The 16,686-nt window shown below is 33.7% G+C and overlaps 1 protein-coding gene across 4 annotated transcripts in view; it reads left to right on the forward strand.

Moving 5' to 3' along the window:
• Positions 1 to 16,686, forward strand: part of Actn (alpha actinin) — a 100,082-nt gene that overhangs the window by 39,911 nt on the left and 43,485 nt on the right. Inside the window, exon 1 of one of the 4 annotated variants that reach the window (XM_074181704.1) lies at positions 10,412 to 10,495. The exons of the other annotated variants lie outside the window; for them this stretch is intronic. Within the exon in view, the coding sequence (XP_074037805.1) occupies positions 10,427 to 10,495 (69 nt within the window). The 5' untranslated portion in view covers positions 10,412 to 10,426. Of the gene's footprint in view, positions 1 to 10,411; positions 10,496 to 16,686 lie in introns of those variants that run through there. 4 annotated transcript variants of the gene reach the window in all.

Raw genomic sequence — 16,686 nt, forward strand, 5'->3', positions numbered from 1 at the left:
CCAGTAGAAGGACCATAATTTGTATTGAACGTGGAGGACGACATACTGAAATGTGGGCTATAAGTGTTTGACAACCTCATCTAGATCAATAAGTAATTTTTTGTACCCATTTGTGTTTTCTATAATATTATTGTTGTTTAAAATCTATAATAATAATAATAGTTCTATCGAAATTATTTGCATTTTTTTTAGTTGCCTCTGCTTTTTCGAAATCAAAGGTTTGTTTAAGATGATAGCCAAGTAATTGAAACTTTGCACCAGTCATGTTAAAATTTTGATAGCAAATTTATAATTTCTCTCTAAAAATGTCCATATAAGTAAAAATGTATCAGAAAAGTTGATCTCCATGATGAGTTTGTTATGTATACATGAATTGATGACAATTAACCGAACTTGTTTTTTAAAATAAAGGGGATATCTGTCAAAAATAAGCAAAACGTTAACTTTAACCTAGTTGCATAAAATTTGGCATATGGATATAAAATTGCCCTAGACACAACTTTTTCAAGTAACTTTTCGTTAAATTCGATCTAGAAATGCACTTTTTCAATTTTTTTCAGAAAAAAATTTAATTTGACAAACACTGAACGTCAATGGGTCGCAGTTGGCCACATCATTTTAAGTTAAATTTAAAGCACCAACAAGTGCCGAAGTTAAACTTCATTGAAACTTTTCGAATAAAAAGTTTCCCATATGGTGCGCACTTTAATGGTGACACTGTATATGGGGTCTTCTAATAGGAACTTCCGAACTTTGACAATTGATAACGGCCAAATTTTGGAAACTACATCTGTCAAATTAGTTGCCATTTATTCAACCTGTTTTGCCAAATCACCATAGGTAGATATAGGGATGGATACAGGGCGTTCCAACGAAAACTTGACCCCCCCAATTTTTATTTCTACTGGGACTAATTCGGGAAAATTTTACCTTATGGAATACTCACGGATTTTCGCGATTTTTTCTGTGATGATACTAAGTGATGGTAGGAATTCAGAACACTTTTTATTTTTTGTCGGACTCAATTAGTTTTCGAGATATAGCCTGTCAAAGTTTGTATGATGTCATTTTTTTTAACTTTTTTTAACAATAAACGATTGCAATTCACATAGTTTTTATTCAACACATCTTTTTCCATTTCATCGCACTTTTTTCGACCCCTTTTCATTCACTTATAGCCAAGTTTCTTGAAATTAGATTGAAATTCTATAATTATTTGTCACATGCTAACTTAACCTAACCTGACCTCCAAACTCTAAAAGGAACGTATTTTCGAATAGTGAAACTTAATGCAATTTATAAAAACTGATTTGTGTGCTCCTGACAAATTATGGAATTGAAAGGGATAAAAATAGATAAAAAAGAATTGAATTTCATAGAATATTTTATAGAAATTCATAATAATTTCAAGGTGGCCTCCTAATCACGCATATAAAACTAAGCCAGTTTGGAAGCCCTCATTGATCTCTATGAATAATAATCAATAGATTTCGCAACTATCTCTGAGCAATTGATGATTTTATTACTCAGACTACTAATATTCAGTGTTATCAGATGAATAATATCGTCTATTAGTGAATTTACTCTTCTTAAACAAAGTATTCTAAAGTGTTCGTTTGAATGTAAAAAGTTTGTGGATATTCTTTCCAAATAATTAAATATTAAAAAATTTCAAGCTAAGTTACTCTACGACGTTTCGATTATTAGTAATCACAATCGTCTTCAGATGATGACTTTTAATTTCAATGATTCTTTCAGGGTTTTCAAACCATGTTATATCATCTCGACAATGGAAGTCGAACTAATGAAAATCAATAGTTTAAAAAATCAATATAACAAATTTTTTTTTTCGTGCAGCCTTATATTCTATATAAGTTAAAGATAGCTAAGTAATTAGAGTTTCTGTTTCATCTTTCAGCAGGTTTTACATAATTTTGCAAACGAAACAGTTTTTTTTATGTACCTACCTTTCCAAGAAGGAATTTTTGAAATAATTTTCAAGTATAGGTGTTTGGAATCTTGGCTGATGAAAATTCAACAACCCAATAATTTTTCATGTACACAATGATTGGATACATTTTATTACTCTATTGTGCATTTCCTAATCAAGGAAATATTTCATAAAATTTTAATTAAAAATAATAATAAAATCTCAGGTCACAGGGAACATGTCTATGAGGTAATCTCACACAAAAGTTGTATGCATTTCATTGTGTTCATCGTAGCATGAGATTTGATTTATTCCGACACAATTGAGCAGTAAAATATAAGTTTCGTCCGCGATTCTCGGCGTGTCCTTGAAGGAAAAAATATCTCAATTATCTCGCTCATTAAATGTATAACAATCGTTATGGTCGCAGTTTAATTGCATTGCTTTGTTGTGGAACGTACGGCGTGGGTACACCATTAAATTCCTTTCGTTCAGCGTTACGCATTTCAATTGAAAATGTGTATTATGCAAAATCGACAGTTTAGGAAAAGACGTTATAATTGATGAATGCTCCGATCGCTTGTTGAATTGAGATATTCGCATTAAAGTAACACTTAAGTAACATGTTAATGCCACTAGTTTAGTTTTCAAAAAGGAAAACAAAAAACTTTTTTAGTTTTGAAAACAAACTCGAAACTCGAGATCCACCAATAAGACGAAAACTATTCTGAGTCGCGTGTTTTGTTGTGAAATGTTTTCTGTCGTTTCTACTACACGAACATTTTTTTTTCATGCCTTCTCTAGAAGATATTTTTAAAATAAACTGCGGTTTTTTTATAATCGAATCTTAGGAGCGGAAGCCAAAAAAGAAACCAAGATACTGAAGGAGATCATTATAAAGAAGACGAATAGATTATGGAACGGATAAAATTATGGCATAGTTGATAAATGATGACCTAAAAAAAAATGTCACCTGGAGTCACGTTGTTGGTCCCAGAAATAATACCCGGCCCAACAAAGAAGACACAAAAATTTCGGAAAAAATGTATTTATTTTTCAACACTTTTCTCAGCGACTTTCAACAAGTTCGATACCATTTTTTAATTAACACGCTTTTATAGCATACGAAACTAAAAAATGAAATATAAATATAGTTTAAAACACTTAAAAACATGCTTTTGAGGAACATGGAAGTGAAAAGTTGGAAATATATTTTCATACATTTTTTTTAATAAGCTTAAAACAATAACGAACGAAAAATATTATTATTATTGTGAAAAAAGCGTGGGCGCTTTGTGCCGTAATTTTTGAATATCAAGCACCCGTCGCTTTTTCCACAATAATAGGTACTAGTATTTTTTTTGTTCGTTATTGTTTTAAATTTTTTTTATTCTTTTTATTTTTAACCTTTCAGTTCGATGTTTTTAAAAGCGTGTTTTTTAGTTTTTTAAACCCAATTTTTATACTCTATCACTCTTTTCAGCTTTTAAATCTGTTTAAAAATCTGTTTCAAATCTGCTTTTCCGATAATCAGCTGTGGTCTCCATACGAACGATAACTCTCAGAAGTTGGGAAACTTGTGCGAGCTAAGGACTAACGAGGTCTTACCTTTTAACGTGTGATTCCTAGTAAATCCTAAAAAATAATGTTAACCCATTAGTGCATCGTGTTAACGCCACTATTTTAACAGGTAGATATGTTTCTAACTTCATTATCTAGTTGTGCACGTGTTCGTCTCAGGACTAAGGACTGTCTAGCTCAGTTTGCAGATAAAATTTGAAGATTGCGGTTGTTTTCGTACTATTTTTGTGAATATGGATCCAACGCTGTACTCGACTAAGGGTAAAGGGTAAGTTTTTATTAATTTTTTTGATTAGACAAATTAGATATTTCTTATAAATTTTAATTATGAATAGATATAGTTGTTGGGTATGTAACGACAATTTTTTGCATAAATTTGAGTTCTATTTTAGGCATTGTGACTGTTTTTTTCTGTTGTCCCCTTTAAGGGACATATATGCAGATCAGACAATTTTGATACAACATATTTTTTGCAGCTTGCCTCTACACGAACTCTTATCTTTATTGGAAGAGGATGAAGACCATCCAGATGTAGATATATTTATAGAACCACCTGATGACAAGATAGTGACAAGTCGGATGACGAGCATATTGGTAATATAAATCATTTATGTCATGGTATACTGAAACAAAATTGCAAAGTAATACTGAGGGAATATGATAATAATGAAGAAGAACAAACAAATTCGTCAGCACAACGTTTTCCAGAGCCGGAAGCTAGTGATTTCTCCAAGGATAGCACCAGCCGAAAAAATCATTAAAAAAAAAGAAAACGCACAAATCACGAATGGACTGGCAATGCTTCTCATTTTTCTTCAAATCAAACTTGTAAACCAAAGAAACCTTTTCTGGAAGCTGAATTAGGGCAAACTCCAGTAGATTTCTTCAATTTATTTGTTGATGAAAATCTTACAACAAAAATTGTAGAGGAAACAAACCAATTTGGACAACAAAAAAATTAAGATTTACAATTCAAAAAAGATGAGTTATATGTTTCACTTGGTGGAATGTTGTTTTTATGATATGCGAAGTACCCCAATAAAAGGATGTTCTGGAATACAACTGAAGACGTTCCAAAAATATTGAGTAATAGTATGCGTTTGAATCGATTTGAAACTTTACTGAGGCACATACATTTCAACGATAACGCTAAGCTTGATCGCAATGATAGACTCTACAAGATTCGTCCTCTAATAGATGCCCTCAACAAAAATTTTAAATACCATGGAGGATTTGAGGAAACTTCATCTATTGATGAAAGTATGATTCCTTATTATGGAAAACATTATGCTAAACAATATATAAAAGGAAAACCTATCCGTTTTGGATATAAGAACTGGGCCATTTGTAGTAGCAATGGGTATATGATTTCTTTTGAGATTTACAACGGAAAATCAGATTCAGAAAAGGTTTTTGGACTTGGAGGGGACGTAGTAATATCACTGCTTCAAAAATCAGAAGTTCCTGCAAACAGTGGCTACAACTTTTTTTTTGATAACTACTTTACGAGTCTCAGTTTATTACAGCATCTGTCTGAAAAAACATATCTACTGGAACTGCGAGACAGGATCGCACCGAAAAATGTCCATTTCCTGAAGCGAAATTTTAGAAAAATAAATCAAGGGGAACTTCTTACTTTATACATTGTGAAAACGCTTCTTTTGTGCAATGGAAGGATAATAAAGTCGTTACTGTTGGAACGAATTTTGATTCCACCGATATTGTAACAACCTCAGGATGGTGCAAGGAATCCAAATCTAAAAGGCAAGTTCCCCAACCCAAAATGATTACAAACTATAACAAAAATATGGGAGGAATTGATAAAATGGACGGACTTATTTCTCTATATAGGACGAGAATGCGACAAAGAAAATGGTATTGGCCAATAGTTTCATACTTGGTCGATGCTAGTATGACAAACTCTTCTTCTCTACTTGTTTTTCGAAGATATATAGCTCTCAGTTTGCTTCAATCTTTTGGCAAAAAATCAAGCAGAGGAAAAACGACACCGCCATTTCCACTTGCTACCAGATTTGACAATATAGGTCACATAATTTCTTACAACGAGAGACAGGAGGTGTCAAATGTGCAAGAAAAAAAGTAACTTTATTTGTATAAAATGCGACTGTGGATTGCAGCCTAAATTTTGTTTTGAACTTTATCATCAAAATTGAAGGTATCTTTCTTTTTGTAATGTAATAAATAATATTCTCATCTGTTCAATTAGCATAGAGTCCCTTTACAGGGACACTTAAAAACAAAGAAATAAAAAATATTCAAAAATTTTTCATGACTTTTTTTTTAATATATTTCTCAATATTACTTAGAAAAAACTCAAGAAGAAAATTGATATTTAATTTTATGCACAAATGGGTTAACCTTAGTTCAAAATAACATTTGTGAATATTTTTAATGTTTTATTGATTTTTTATTAATCAGTTCAATTTCTGTTTTAAATGTTTGAGGTATTGAACCATTATTCAAAGTCGCTCAATATAAATGATTAGAATGTGTGAATTTAACAATATAAAATCACCAACGTCAAGGTCCATGTAATCGATAAACTTTTATAAAATTATTTTAGTATAGACGTGATATTCATTTTGACGAAGGGGGTGTAATAAATAGTCGTTCACGTTTTTGTCTCAAGGTGTATCAGGATCGTTCATTAAAGGAATGTTGTTTTTCCGTGACACTAATGGAATAACACCTAACTAATTCATGCCGATACTTTTGTAACAATTAAAAAGCCATTTGTAATGCGTTTTGAAATCCCAGTTACTTCTTGGAAGTGCGCACTTTTGAAATTTCTACAACTCTACCTGACATTTTGCAGTGAATACGTTTGTCAGAATATTTGGTATTTGTCAAGTGTTCTCTCGAATGTGAAGACTAAGAAAATTTGCTGCTTCGAAAAGAAATTTATGGAGTAGCGACCATATGATTCGTTGATTTCAATTGTTGGTTATGGAAATGCAAGATTCTGGGATATTCAACTATAAGTTGAATAACGTATTGGATATGTTGGACAGAGACGATGTGAATGTAAAGGTATGAATCATTCAACATTACATTTAATTTACATTAGAATGTATATAAATAATTTAGCGTGGGAATGATTTTTTCAGAAAAAATATACCACCAAATCTAGAAGGAGACTATTAAATAAACAGCAAATTCATCTTTTATTTGACATTATATACTTATATAACAATCCACTCAATCCTAATAGTAATATTCTTGAAAAACTTTCATGTATTAATTGACGATTCGAAATCCCTAATTTATCTTTCTCAATTTTATAAAAGTAACTTTTTAATGTAAATATATTTGGCATATGACAAATCCAAGAGGAGTTTGACACATGCTTGAAGGCACAGCGACATTGCCAATTCGAACAAATACAGAGTGTTTCCTAATTACGGTACGAAACTTCAGAGGGTGATTCGTTAGGTTCGAAAAAAAAAAGTTCTCATGAACAAATGTCCGGAGTTGCATCGTTTCTGTTAAGTTGAAGTTGAAAAAACGGTATTTATAAAATATCATAAATATTGTAACAAATTAACGAATTAACTGTCTTAAACAAATTCATTTTCAACAATATTTCACTAATCACAAACTAATTTATTTACAACACTTAGCAACTAGCGCTTATTTTATTCCCACCATTTGAATTTCTGGTTTAGCCGCTCGATTCACTTTCTGAACTGCCCTCTTGGGTCGGGAGGCCGGGCTGTTCTTTCTAGAAATCTGTAGTCGGTTCGGTACTCAACTAGAGTTTTACCGGTGGTTGCCGACTGCATTCTTTTGCGGTGATATCATGTGTTTGTTACATGGTTCGGCGGCATAGTGGTCAGGGACGGCTTCAGTTTCGTTACAATATACCTACACCGATTTGGTTGAAATTCTCTACAATTATTTGAAGTAATAAAGCGCTTATTCAGTCCTAACTAGATTGAGATCGTTAGGTCCAGTGGAGTCTCAGGAGGGAAAAAAAGTAAGCCAGTGACTTGTTGTAGCGCTTCATTTTTTACATTAATAAACTAAAAATACAACTTTTTCGTCGCTTGTGTTTTCTTCATATATAGCTTCGCTTTCGAGAAACAAAAATTGAAACCACTTTGCCAATCATGAACATCTGCTTTGGAAACCAGCTGACAGTGATAGTGTTGTCATATCAGTGAAAGTCAGAGCCGTCAATTAGCAGTGATTCCATCATAAATAATTTTACTAACGCCAAAATGGCTGATATGTGCTTCATTTATGGATTGGCAAATGGAAATGCGGCAGAAGCACGGAGAATCTACTAGGACAGATATCTTAACAGAGTAATTCTGTGTGCTAAAACATTTAGAACGCTTCATGCAAGAATATGTGAAACTGCAGGTGGTGGAAGACCAGAAACTGTAACAACGCCTGAAATAGAAGCAGCTTCACTTGATGCAATAGAAGAATATCCTTCAAATAGTACCAGAAAGATTCCACTGCAGCTGGAAGTTAGCCAAAAAACCATATGGACGGTTTTAAAAAGAAACATACAGCGGATCCGAGCTCTACTGCCTCGAGACCTTAACCCAAGATTAATGTTTTGCTGGTGATTGATTCATACGATGGCACACAATAATGAATAATTTTTTACTACGAAAGCAGGTTTTGACTGGACCTGATTGGAAAAAGTTCTACGAAACTGCAGCAAAGTTAATTACAAATACAAGTGGTATAAAAACATAAAAAGTTTTATTTTTCATGTTTCATTCAGGTTAAATTGTGTTTATAAAACAAGTTCTAGGTAGGAATATAGAAAAAATAATGAATTTGTTCGAGGATATGCCTTTACTTACGAACAAATCCCGCAAGCTCCTGGACTATAACGCTAGATCAACTACATACGTCGGTGGTATATTTCATCACTTTTGATCGATTTCGATTAGAAGTTTTGCACACCTCGATAATTACGGCGTTTCGCTGAGTATTCTATATTTGGAAGTTGAACTATTCAAATGTCGCAAAAATTGGGAAGTGAACCCGACCTTTTCGCATATATAGGTCGTCATCCATCATCGCGAAACGTTCACTTCTGTATTAGAAACTTCGAGAATTGAGTTTCAGTTGTTTTATATTCAAAATATGTCTGTTCTGTTTGAAATATGTTCTTCCGTTAACCAGCTGTCGCACACCTATGAACGACAACCCTCAGAAGTTTAAACTTGTGCGAGCTGAGGACTAACGAGGTCTTACCTTTTCACGTATGATTCCTAACACGCATCCATTTGGCGATAGTCAAATCATTGAATGTAACATACGTATATACTGTATAATTTTGACAAAGAGCACCGATCTGCACAAAAGTGTTTTTATTAAGTTACTACTTAACGTCTGTTTCAAGCTTGACCCTGTATTGGGGGTTGCTTTTACCCTGGGGTGAATTACACCCCTTCCAGTCTGAGAAAAACGTTTCATTGAAAATAAGTCGGGAATTGATGTGATGATACTTATTATGAGTTTTTCACTGAATTGTTTATAAAACCACAACACGTGTTTCTCTATACAATAGCTTCCTCAGGCGTTTTTATATTGACTAAATTTGATTCATATGAACTTCTTCCTACCTTATGACTAATAATTTTACCAGAGTTTAGGTAAAAACTAACTAAACATTGTTAAAGAAATTGTACCTTTCTCTTTTAAATGTAATACGTCATAGTCGTAATTGAACTCATGTACCTTTGCCAAAAGATGGTTCGCAAATGAAGAATTAGTCTTTCACTATGTTCTCTCATTCTGTGGGGAAATGTTCTCCGAGTTTGGCCCGTATAATGTTTTGGGTAAAACCACTAGTCAGTGAGATAGACCGGCTAAATGGCTTGTTTTCGCAGTTTTTGGAAATAATGGAGTCGATAATATCTCGCTTGTGACCGTTGTTGACACCAATTTGTTTGATAAAACTCAGTTCTCTCTGAAAATTACTTTATGACAGTGGAATATGCAGTAGAAGCATACTATTGAATCCTGCTACTTTATGCAGATAGGGAAGTGTTGAATACATGTAAGACAATGTATAAAAAATTGCAAAATTCTTTATTATTGATTTTAGTAAATTGTTTTGGGCTTTGAAAAAGTTACAAATCAAAATCTACCTGTTGTTGTTTCAACAAGGGGTTTGGATTATTATAAATCTAATCCAGGAACATTTGCTGTCATATAAATAAGGAAAATATGAAATATTCTTTTACGGCGTGAAGTAACAATATGAAAGTTTGAAAATGGTTTCTACGTTTATATAGAAATAATATGTTGTGCCTTTAAGAATTAACATCATATTAAACAGTCATATATAAAAGCTCCAAGATGGTTTATAAACATTGAATTTCTAGAAATCGTTGAGAAAACTGAGTATTTACAGACTGTGGACATTATCTAAAGTATATAGTGACGAAATTGATGTACTCGTTAAAAATCTGTTGAAGTTGAAGTCCTGGGTATCTTAGGGTTGTCGTTCGTAGGGGTGCGACAGCTGGTTAACGGAAAAACAGATTTTAAACAGATAATGAAAGCAACACAGAGTATAACCTCGAATGCTTCACAAAATTTTGGTAATTTACGAAGTTTAAAAACATTTGTTCTTCATAAGAACACGAGATGTGTTTCCATAGACACAACATTTGATTAATTTTATATGAATCTACCAACGTAATCTGATAAAATTCATAACATGCCCTATTTAGTTTTCCTTTCTTCTGTGTCAGTTCATTCATACTCATAGTATTAGTTTTATCTGGAAGGTGTCAACTGTTTTTTTATCTGTATTTTTGTTCGTTATCGGTTGATTTGATATCATTTCTTCGATATACATGTACTTCAGTTTGATTGAAACTGTGTTCATAACGAGAAAAGTTCTGAGGAAGTTACGAGAAAATGAGTTCTTCAGTCAGTTATGATTACTGGTCGAAAACAGAAGATGGTAGACAGAGAGTTCAGATCTCAGTAAGTTTTTATATTTTCTTACGTCGAAGAAAACATATACAATTCACCCATATTCGCACTGTGTAATGCAGTGCAGTGCGGAACACAGCAAGCATAGAGCTAGTAACGAAACTTGAGAACAAGGGAGATTACGACCTCATCCTCGAGTTATGTGAGTTATGTGATTCCTGAAAATGGCTTCAAAGCAGGAGCCGAAACGTCGAAAAGATGAAAATTACAGACGCGCTTCAACCCGGACAACAGTATATCAAATTACTGACCGCGGAAACCCATCCGAACACATAATATGTATATATGTATGTATTTTTTAATTTTTTTTTAGTCTCGTCTAATATGTTACTGTTAACAGGCAAAAGGACTCAATACAATTTTAATACCTGTATTATAACCCAAGTATAATTGTCAATTCCTCATATCTCTGTATCTCGAGTGGTCCAACGAAAAGTATGCACCTTGCTTTTCTCCTTTTTTTGTAACTTAACGCAAAAATGCTCGGACAGGTCAATTTTGTTTTTGAGGGGGACACATTTTAGATGTATTTTTCTACCTGTGCCTTCAACCCCCTAGCGAGGGTGAGTAACAACCCTGAAATTTTAAATGGAAAGTGGGGTCGAGTGATATATCATTTGAAAGGGCACAAAATTCTCTTTCTAATGATACCTAATTTGTTGTATTTACAAGAACATTTACTCGATATTTTTGGTGTTAACGAAAATGCGGAAAAACGGCATTTTTATCACTACTACATTCCTCAATTTCTCTCGTGCGTTTTTTGGTTCAAATAACAACAGCAGATAAGTGTACAAAAAGAATTTAGGCAAACGTTCATTGATTCAGTTCGGTTGCTTTTGAAATTACTTCAACTTTACTGTAAAAATGGTTTATTCCATTCCTGAACGAGTTGAAATTGTTAAACTTTATTATTTACATAATAGTTGTGCTAGACTTACTGCTCGCATCTTTAATAACAGTTATCCCGGGAAAAATGTGAATGATTCGTACGTTGCCAAGTTAGTCCAAAAGTTTGTCGATACCGGATCTGTCTGTAATGTGAAACACAAGCCACGGAAACCGATCAGAAATGAAGCAGTGGAAGTCGCTGTTTTAGAACATGTTGAATTGGATCATACTCAAAGTACCCGTCAGCTTGCTGCAACCTCAGGTGTCTCCCGTTCGTCCATAATACGGATATTAAAAGCCTATAAATTTCATCCGTACAAAATTAAATTAGTACAGGAACTCAATGAAGATGATCCTGATTGAAGGCTGCAATTTTGTGAACAACTGAGCCAGCTACTAATTGATAATCCGCACCTATCATTCAACACGTGCTTTTCCGATGAGAGTAAATTTTTTTTGAATGGAGCTGTGACTAGGCATAATTGCCGTTACTGGGATGACAGTAACCCACACTTATTCCTAGAGGTCCATACCCAGTTCCCTCAAAAAATCAATGTCTGGTGTGGCATATTAGGTAGTCATATCGTAGGGCCACTTTTTATTCCTGGGAATTTAACTGGTGAGGTCTACCTGAACATGCTTGAAGATACAATTGATTCTCTCATTACAGAAATAATTGAAAATTACCAAAATCATAATGATGATCGGCTTCATTTCCAGCAAGATGGAGCAGCTCCTCACTATGTTGCTCCGGTAAGAGAGTTTTTAGATGACCGCTTTCCTGGACGGTGGTTTGGAAGGAGAGGCCCCATCGAATGGCCTGCCAGGTCACCTGATTTATCGTCTTTAGACTTTTTCCTTTGGGGACACTTGAAAAATAAATGTTTTGCTACGCAGCCCAAGTCCATAGAAGATCTTCGCCAACGAATTACAGCAGAGTGCAGAAGTATAACGCCTGATATGCTACAGAATGTTAGGGATAGATTTGAACAAAATCTGTATTATTGTATGGAAGCAAATGGGTCACATTTTCAGCACTTGCTGAAGTAGGATTCTACTAAGTCAATTACACAATGGGTTGTAGTTGTTTTTCTTCATAATACCTACATGTTTGAGTGAAATACAACAAATTAGGTATCATTGGAAAGATCACTTTGTGCCTTCTCAAATGATATATCACTCGACCCCACTTTCCATTTAAAATTTTAGGGTTGTTACTCACCCTCGCTAGGGGGTTGAAGGCACAGGTAGAAAAATACATCTAAAATGTGTCCCCCTCAAAAGCAAAATTGACCTGTCCGAGCATTTTTGCGTTAAGTTACAAAAAAAGGAGAAAAGCAAGGTGCATACTTTTCGTTGGACCACTCTGTATATTTCATGATATGCCCAATTTGTTTGGATATAAGAAAATTCAATAAACTTTTTTCAATGTGCCCTAATTCGTACATCACTCGGTATATCTGTTCCGTTAATTCAGTTATATTAATGTCGCTTTTTATTGGATGAATAAACAGGCTATTTCCTTTGTTTAACGACGTCAGCAATTCTTTCTATAATTGTATATGGAACACGGGCCAGATGAAATCATCCACATCTTAGAACCGAAATCGGTACATGAGAAGATAATTTGTTCTCTTTTAAAGCGGGCACGTGTTTAAATCGTTCGAGAATCACTAGCGTGAATCGGTCAGTGACCTGGATTTTGAATATTCGTCGCCTGGCTACTAGTAGAACCCATTTAATTGAAAAAAGAATAGTTTTTGGGATAAAAACCCTTCGGTTTTCTACTTCTCCATCATTATAAGATGCTTCAGAATGAAACTAAAGTGTATAGAAGCTTCTTTCAGATACAGAACTGAGGGAAAAATCCATCTGAAACAACTAGTTTCAAACATATGAACATTGAATTACACAGAAGTCACTTTCCATCATTCATTATATACCACAAACTTTCGTTATGGAAGGAAATATTGAATTTGCGGAATGCAGACATATTTTTTTTCACCCCTTTATTCTTTCTTAATTGACAATCCTAAAAATTGCATTGAAAGTTGTCATAGCACTACACTAGACCAGGATTCAAACTCTGCTATCCTGTTCTCTAGACAGGTGCACTAACCAACTATGATATCGGAGCCACCAAGCAGTATCCACTATTCTCAACTTGTGGAATAGTAGAATCTCTGAAGTCATTCAACATTCTTTTTCTCTCTCTCTCCCTCTTTCTGTTGAGCATTCTCAAATTAATCTCTAGTTTACGTATTCGCATGTAAGGGTTGTCAATGAGAACTCCTTCTTTTCTGTAGATCTTTACGAATTATAATTGTAAGTATGGAAAACATGTAATTAAGTTAGCCACCTGTATGTTTCCTTCCTGCTATATAAATAAATGAAAATTTAAAAATTACAAAAAGCAAAGTAGTTTTTCATAAACTTTTATGACAACTTTGTAACTGACCCCGTATATATTTTGACTGAACTAATTGTTCAATATACTCGTATATCAATTGCATTGGACTCCTTATGTTGGGAATGTATGAATAGAGCAATGAAAATTGGTAACATATATTTTAGTCTGCAAGTTGCTACATTATTTTTTTAACCGTGGCTTGCGCTGGTCAGGCCCCATCCCCCGAAGTCCCGATACGACCACTTCCCACACTGTGGGGTAAGTGATCATTGGGTCCGAGAATCATGTGCCCTGAGCAAGCGCGAGAAACTTACGAGGACCGGCTATTAAATAACGAGACTGCGTTGGGTTGGGAGAGTGCGTTGGGTATCTGGAAATCTTCTCTATTCACGTACCAAAACACGTTTTCGTCACTATGGTATTTACGCAGTAGCGGTTTGAAACGAACGTGTTTTTTTCTAGTGCCAAAAACCATGACAAAAAACAGGAGCAACGTATCAATCTCAAATTTCTCGTTAAATTGAAAAAACTCCGACTGAGTGTTATAAATTGTTGCAAGAGCCCTATTGGGACAATTCTCTATCTCGTGCGCGTGTTTTTGAGGATGTCCAAATCAAAATTCAAGGCAATGTTGATCGTTTTTTTCGACATTAAGGGTATCCGTGATGACTGAATGAGTTCCAGAGGATCAGACTGTCAACCAGGCTTACTATTTGTCAGTTCTGACAACACTGCGAGATCGAGTTGATAAGAAACGGCCCAAGTTGTGGAAGAACCACTCGTGGATTTTGCACCTGGACAACGCACTAGCCCATAACGCTCTATCTGTAAAGCGGTATTTGGCCAGTAAACGCACTCCAGTGCTCTAACACGCGCCGTACTCGCCAGATTTGGCACCGTGCGACTTTTTTTTGTTTACGAAGATAAAATCGGCTTTTAAAGGGACCCGATTTCAGTCGATGGAAGCGCTAAAGCTCTCACCAAAGAAGACTTTCAGCACTGCTTCGATCAATAGAAAAACCGTATGAAAATGTGTGTGGCGAGGGGAAGGTAATATATTGAAGGGGAGCATACGAATCTGGAAACATTTTTATAATAAAACCCTTTTTCGTAACCAGTCCCGTTATTCAATAGTGGGACCTCGTATATTATAAAAAATACTATATAACTTTTTCTGATACATCCAATCCCGTAAATTATTTGACTCTTTATGAGGTTTGGACTTCAGTTTGGTCAGTTAATCATCAAGATATTATTTCTAAATCAGTTTACTTGATGATTATTCAGATTATTCGTCGCGTGTAAATTGAATTAAATTTTTATCGTACTCCATTATTCACGGTTCATGTAGAGTGGACTCAAAACAAATTTGTTAATTCAGTTAGTGTTAACAAGCCGCGAATAAATGATATGTAATTTTTATGCGTACCCAACAACCCAAAACAACGTTTAGTTTCAATCTTTGAACCAGAAAATGAAGAATAGTTATGCATAAAAATCTTGAATATTTCTGCAAACAAGAATGATTCAAACATACTGGAATGTATAGTTTATTAGGCCATATTGAAAGTTTTTGACTCTCAAATTATATTTTTTTTCAAGAAGGGTTGGTAGGATAACACGATCAATTTTAGAAAAAAAAACAATTATTTTCTTGCCAACGTTTCGAGTCTGATTAAATTCTTCTCCGCTCCAAAAGGACTTTTTTCGTGTTGAAAATATAACTATTTTAAAAACATCACACATATTAGATACATAATAACTATCGATGGCTTTTTGAAACAATAAACTGTATTAATGTCTTTTAATATGGATTTTAATCAAGTATCGGCCAGTTCTATTCAATTGTTCCAAATATGTAAAAGTATGTTTTAGAAGAAAACTTTTTTCTGAATTATTTATTTGAAGTATGTGAATTTAAAAAAAAACATGAACAATTGAGTAAGTATTTAGGACGTCTCCTTTTTACATCATAATTTTTTTACACGCTTTATATTAGCTTCACCTGTATGTATGTATGTATGTTTGTTTGTAACTCTCAAGCTCGAGATCTGTATTGACAGAATTATCGGCATTATTGCTTGATCTATTCACGAGCAGATGGCGCTGTACGTAGCCTCATTTATATTACTTGATCTATTCGCAGGCAGATGGCGCTGTATGTAACTATCAATTATTGCTTGAGCTATTCGCGGGCAGACACCGTTATACGTAACCTTCTTGATAGGTTGTTCCAAAGAAAATCAAAATAAAAAACATATTTTAAGAATTATATAGCGAAATTTTGTACTACAGATGAAATATTTAAATATTTACAATTACCCTTGATTCAGTACAGAAAAACGTTTTGAACGAAACGGGAGATACATTTTAAAATCTAATTCGATTATTTGAAAGCAAACTAGAATATGGATTTCAACAATGAAAACTTTATCGTAAATTGTACACCTAAAAAATTCAGTTACTCAGATATTTCAAAAAATCGAAAAATTAGAATTAAGGTGCATGATATACATATCAAATCAAAAGATTGATTTGAAAAATAAAATTATTCACTGAAAAAATATTTTTAGTCCATTAATATTTTGAATGAAACTTCAAAGCAAAACATCAAGACTGAATTGTTTTTTGAAATTATTACTGCAAATTTTCTCTTTACTTCGAAACAGATTTTACAACTGTCCGCCCTCTGTTGGAGACTTACTGCATCTCAGTATTACTATAGAATTTAAGACCTCAAACTTTATTATGGTGTTTGAGAGGAATTTTACATTCGTGCGCTGTCTGTTAAAGATTTATAATACTAGTGACTAGAACTTGAAAAAAAATATTTTTGGCAATAAATCAGACTAAAAAGTGAAAAATAAATATAGTTTAAAAA

This window comes from Leptinotarsa decemlineata, unplaced genomic scaffold, assembly GCF_025532065.1.
Source record: "Leptinotarsa decemlineata unplaced genomic scaffold, Ldec_3_MD MMD2_tig00026314_RagTag_RagTag, whole genome shotgun sequence".
Lineage (NCBI taxonomy): Eukaryota > Metazoa > Arthropoda > Insecta > Coleoptera > Chrysomelidae > Leptinotarsa > Leptinotarsa decemlineata.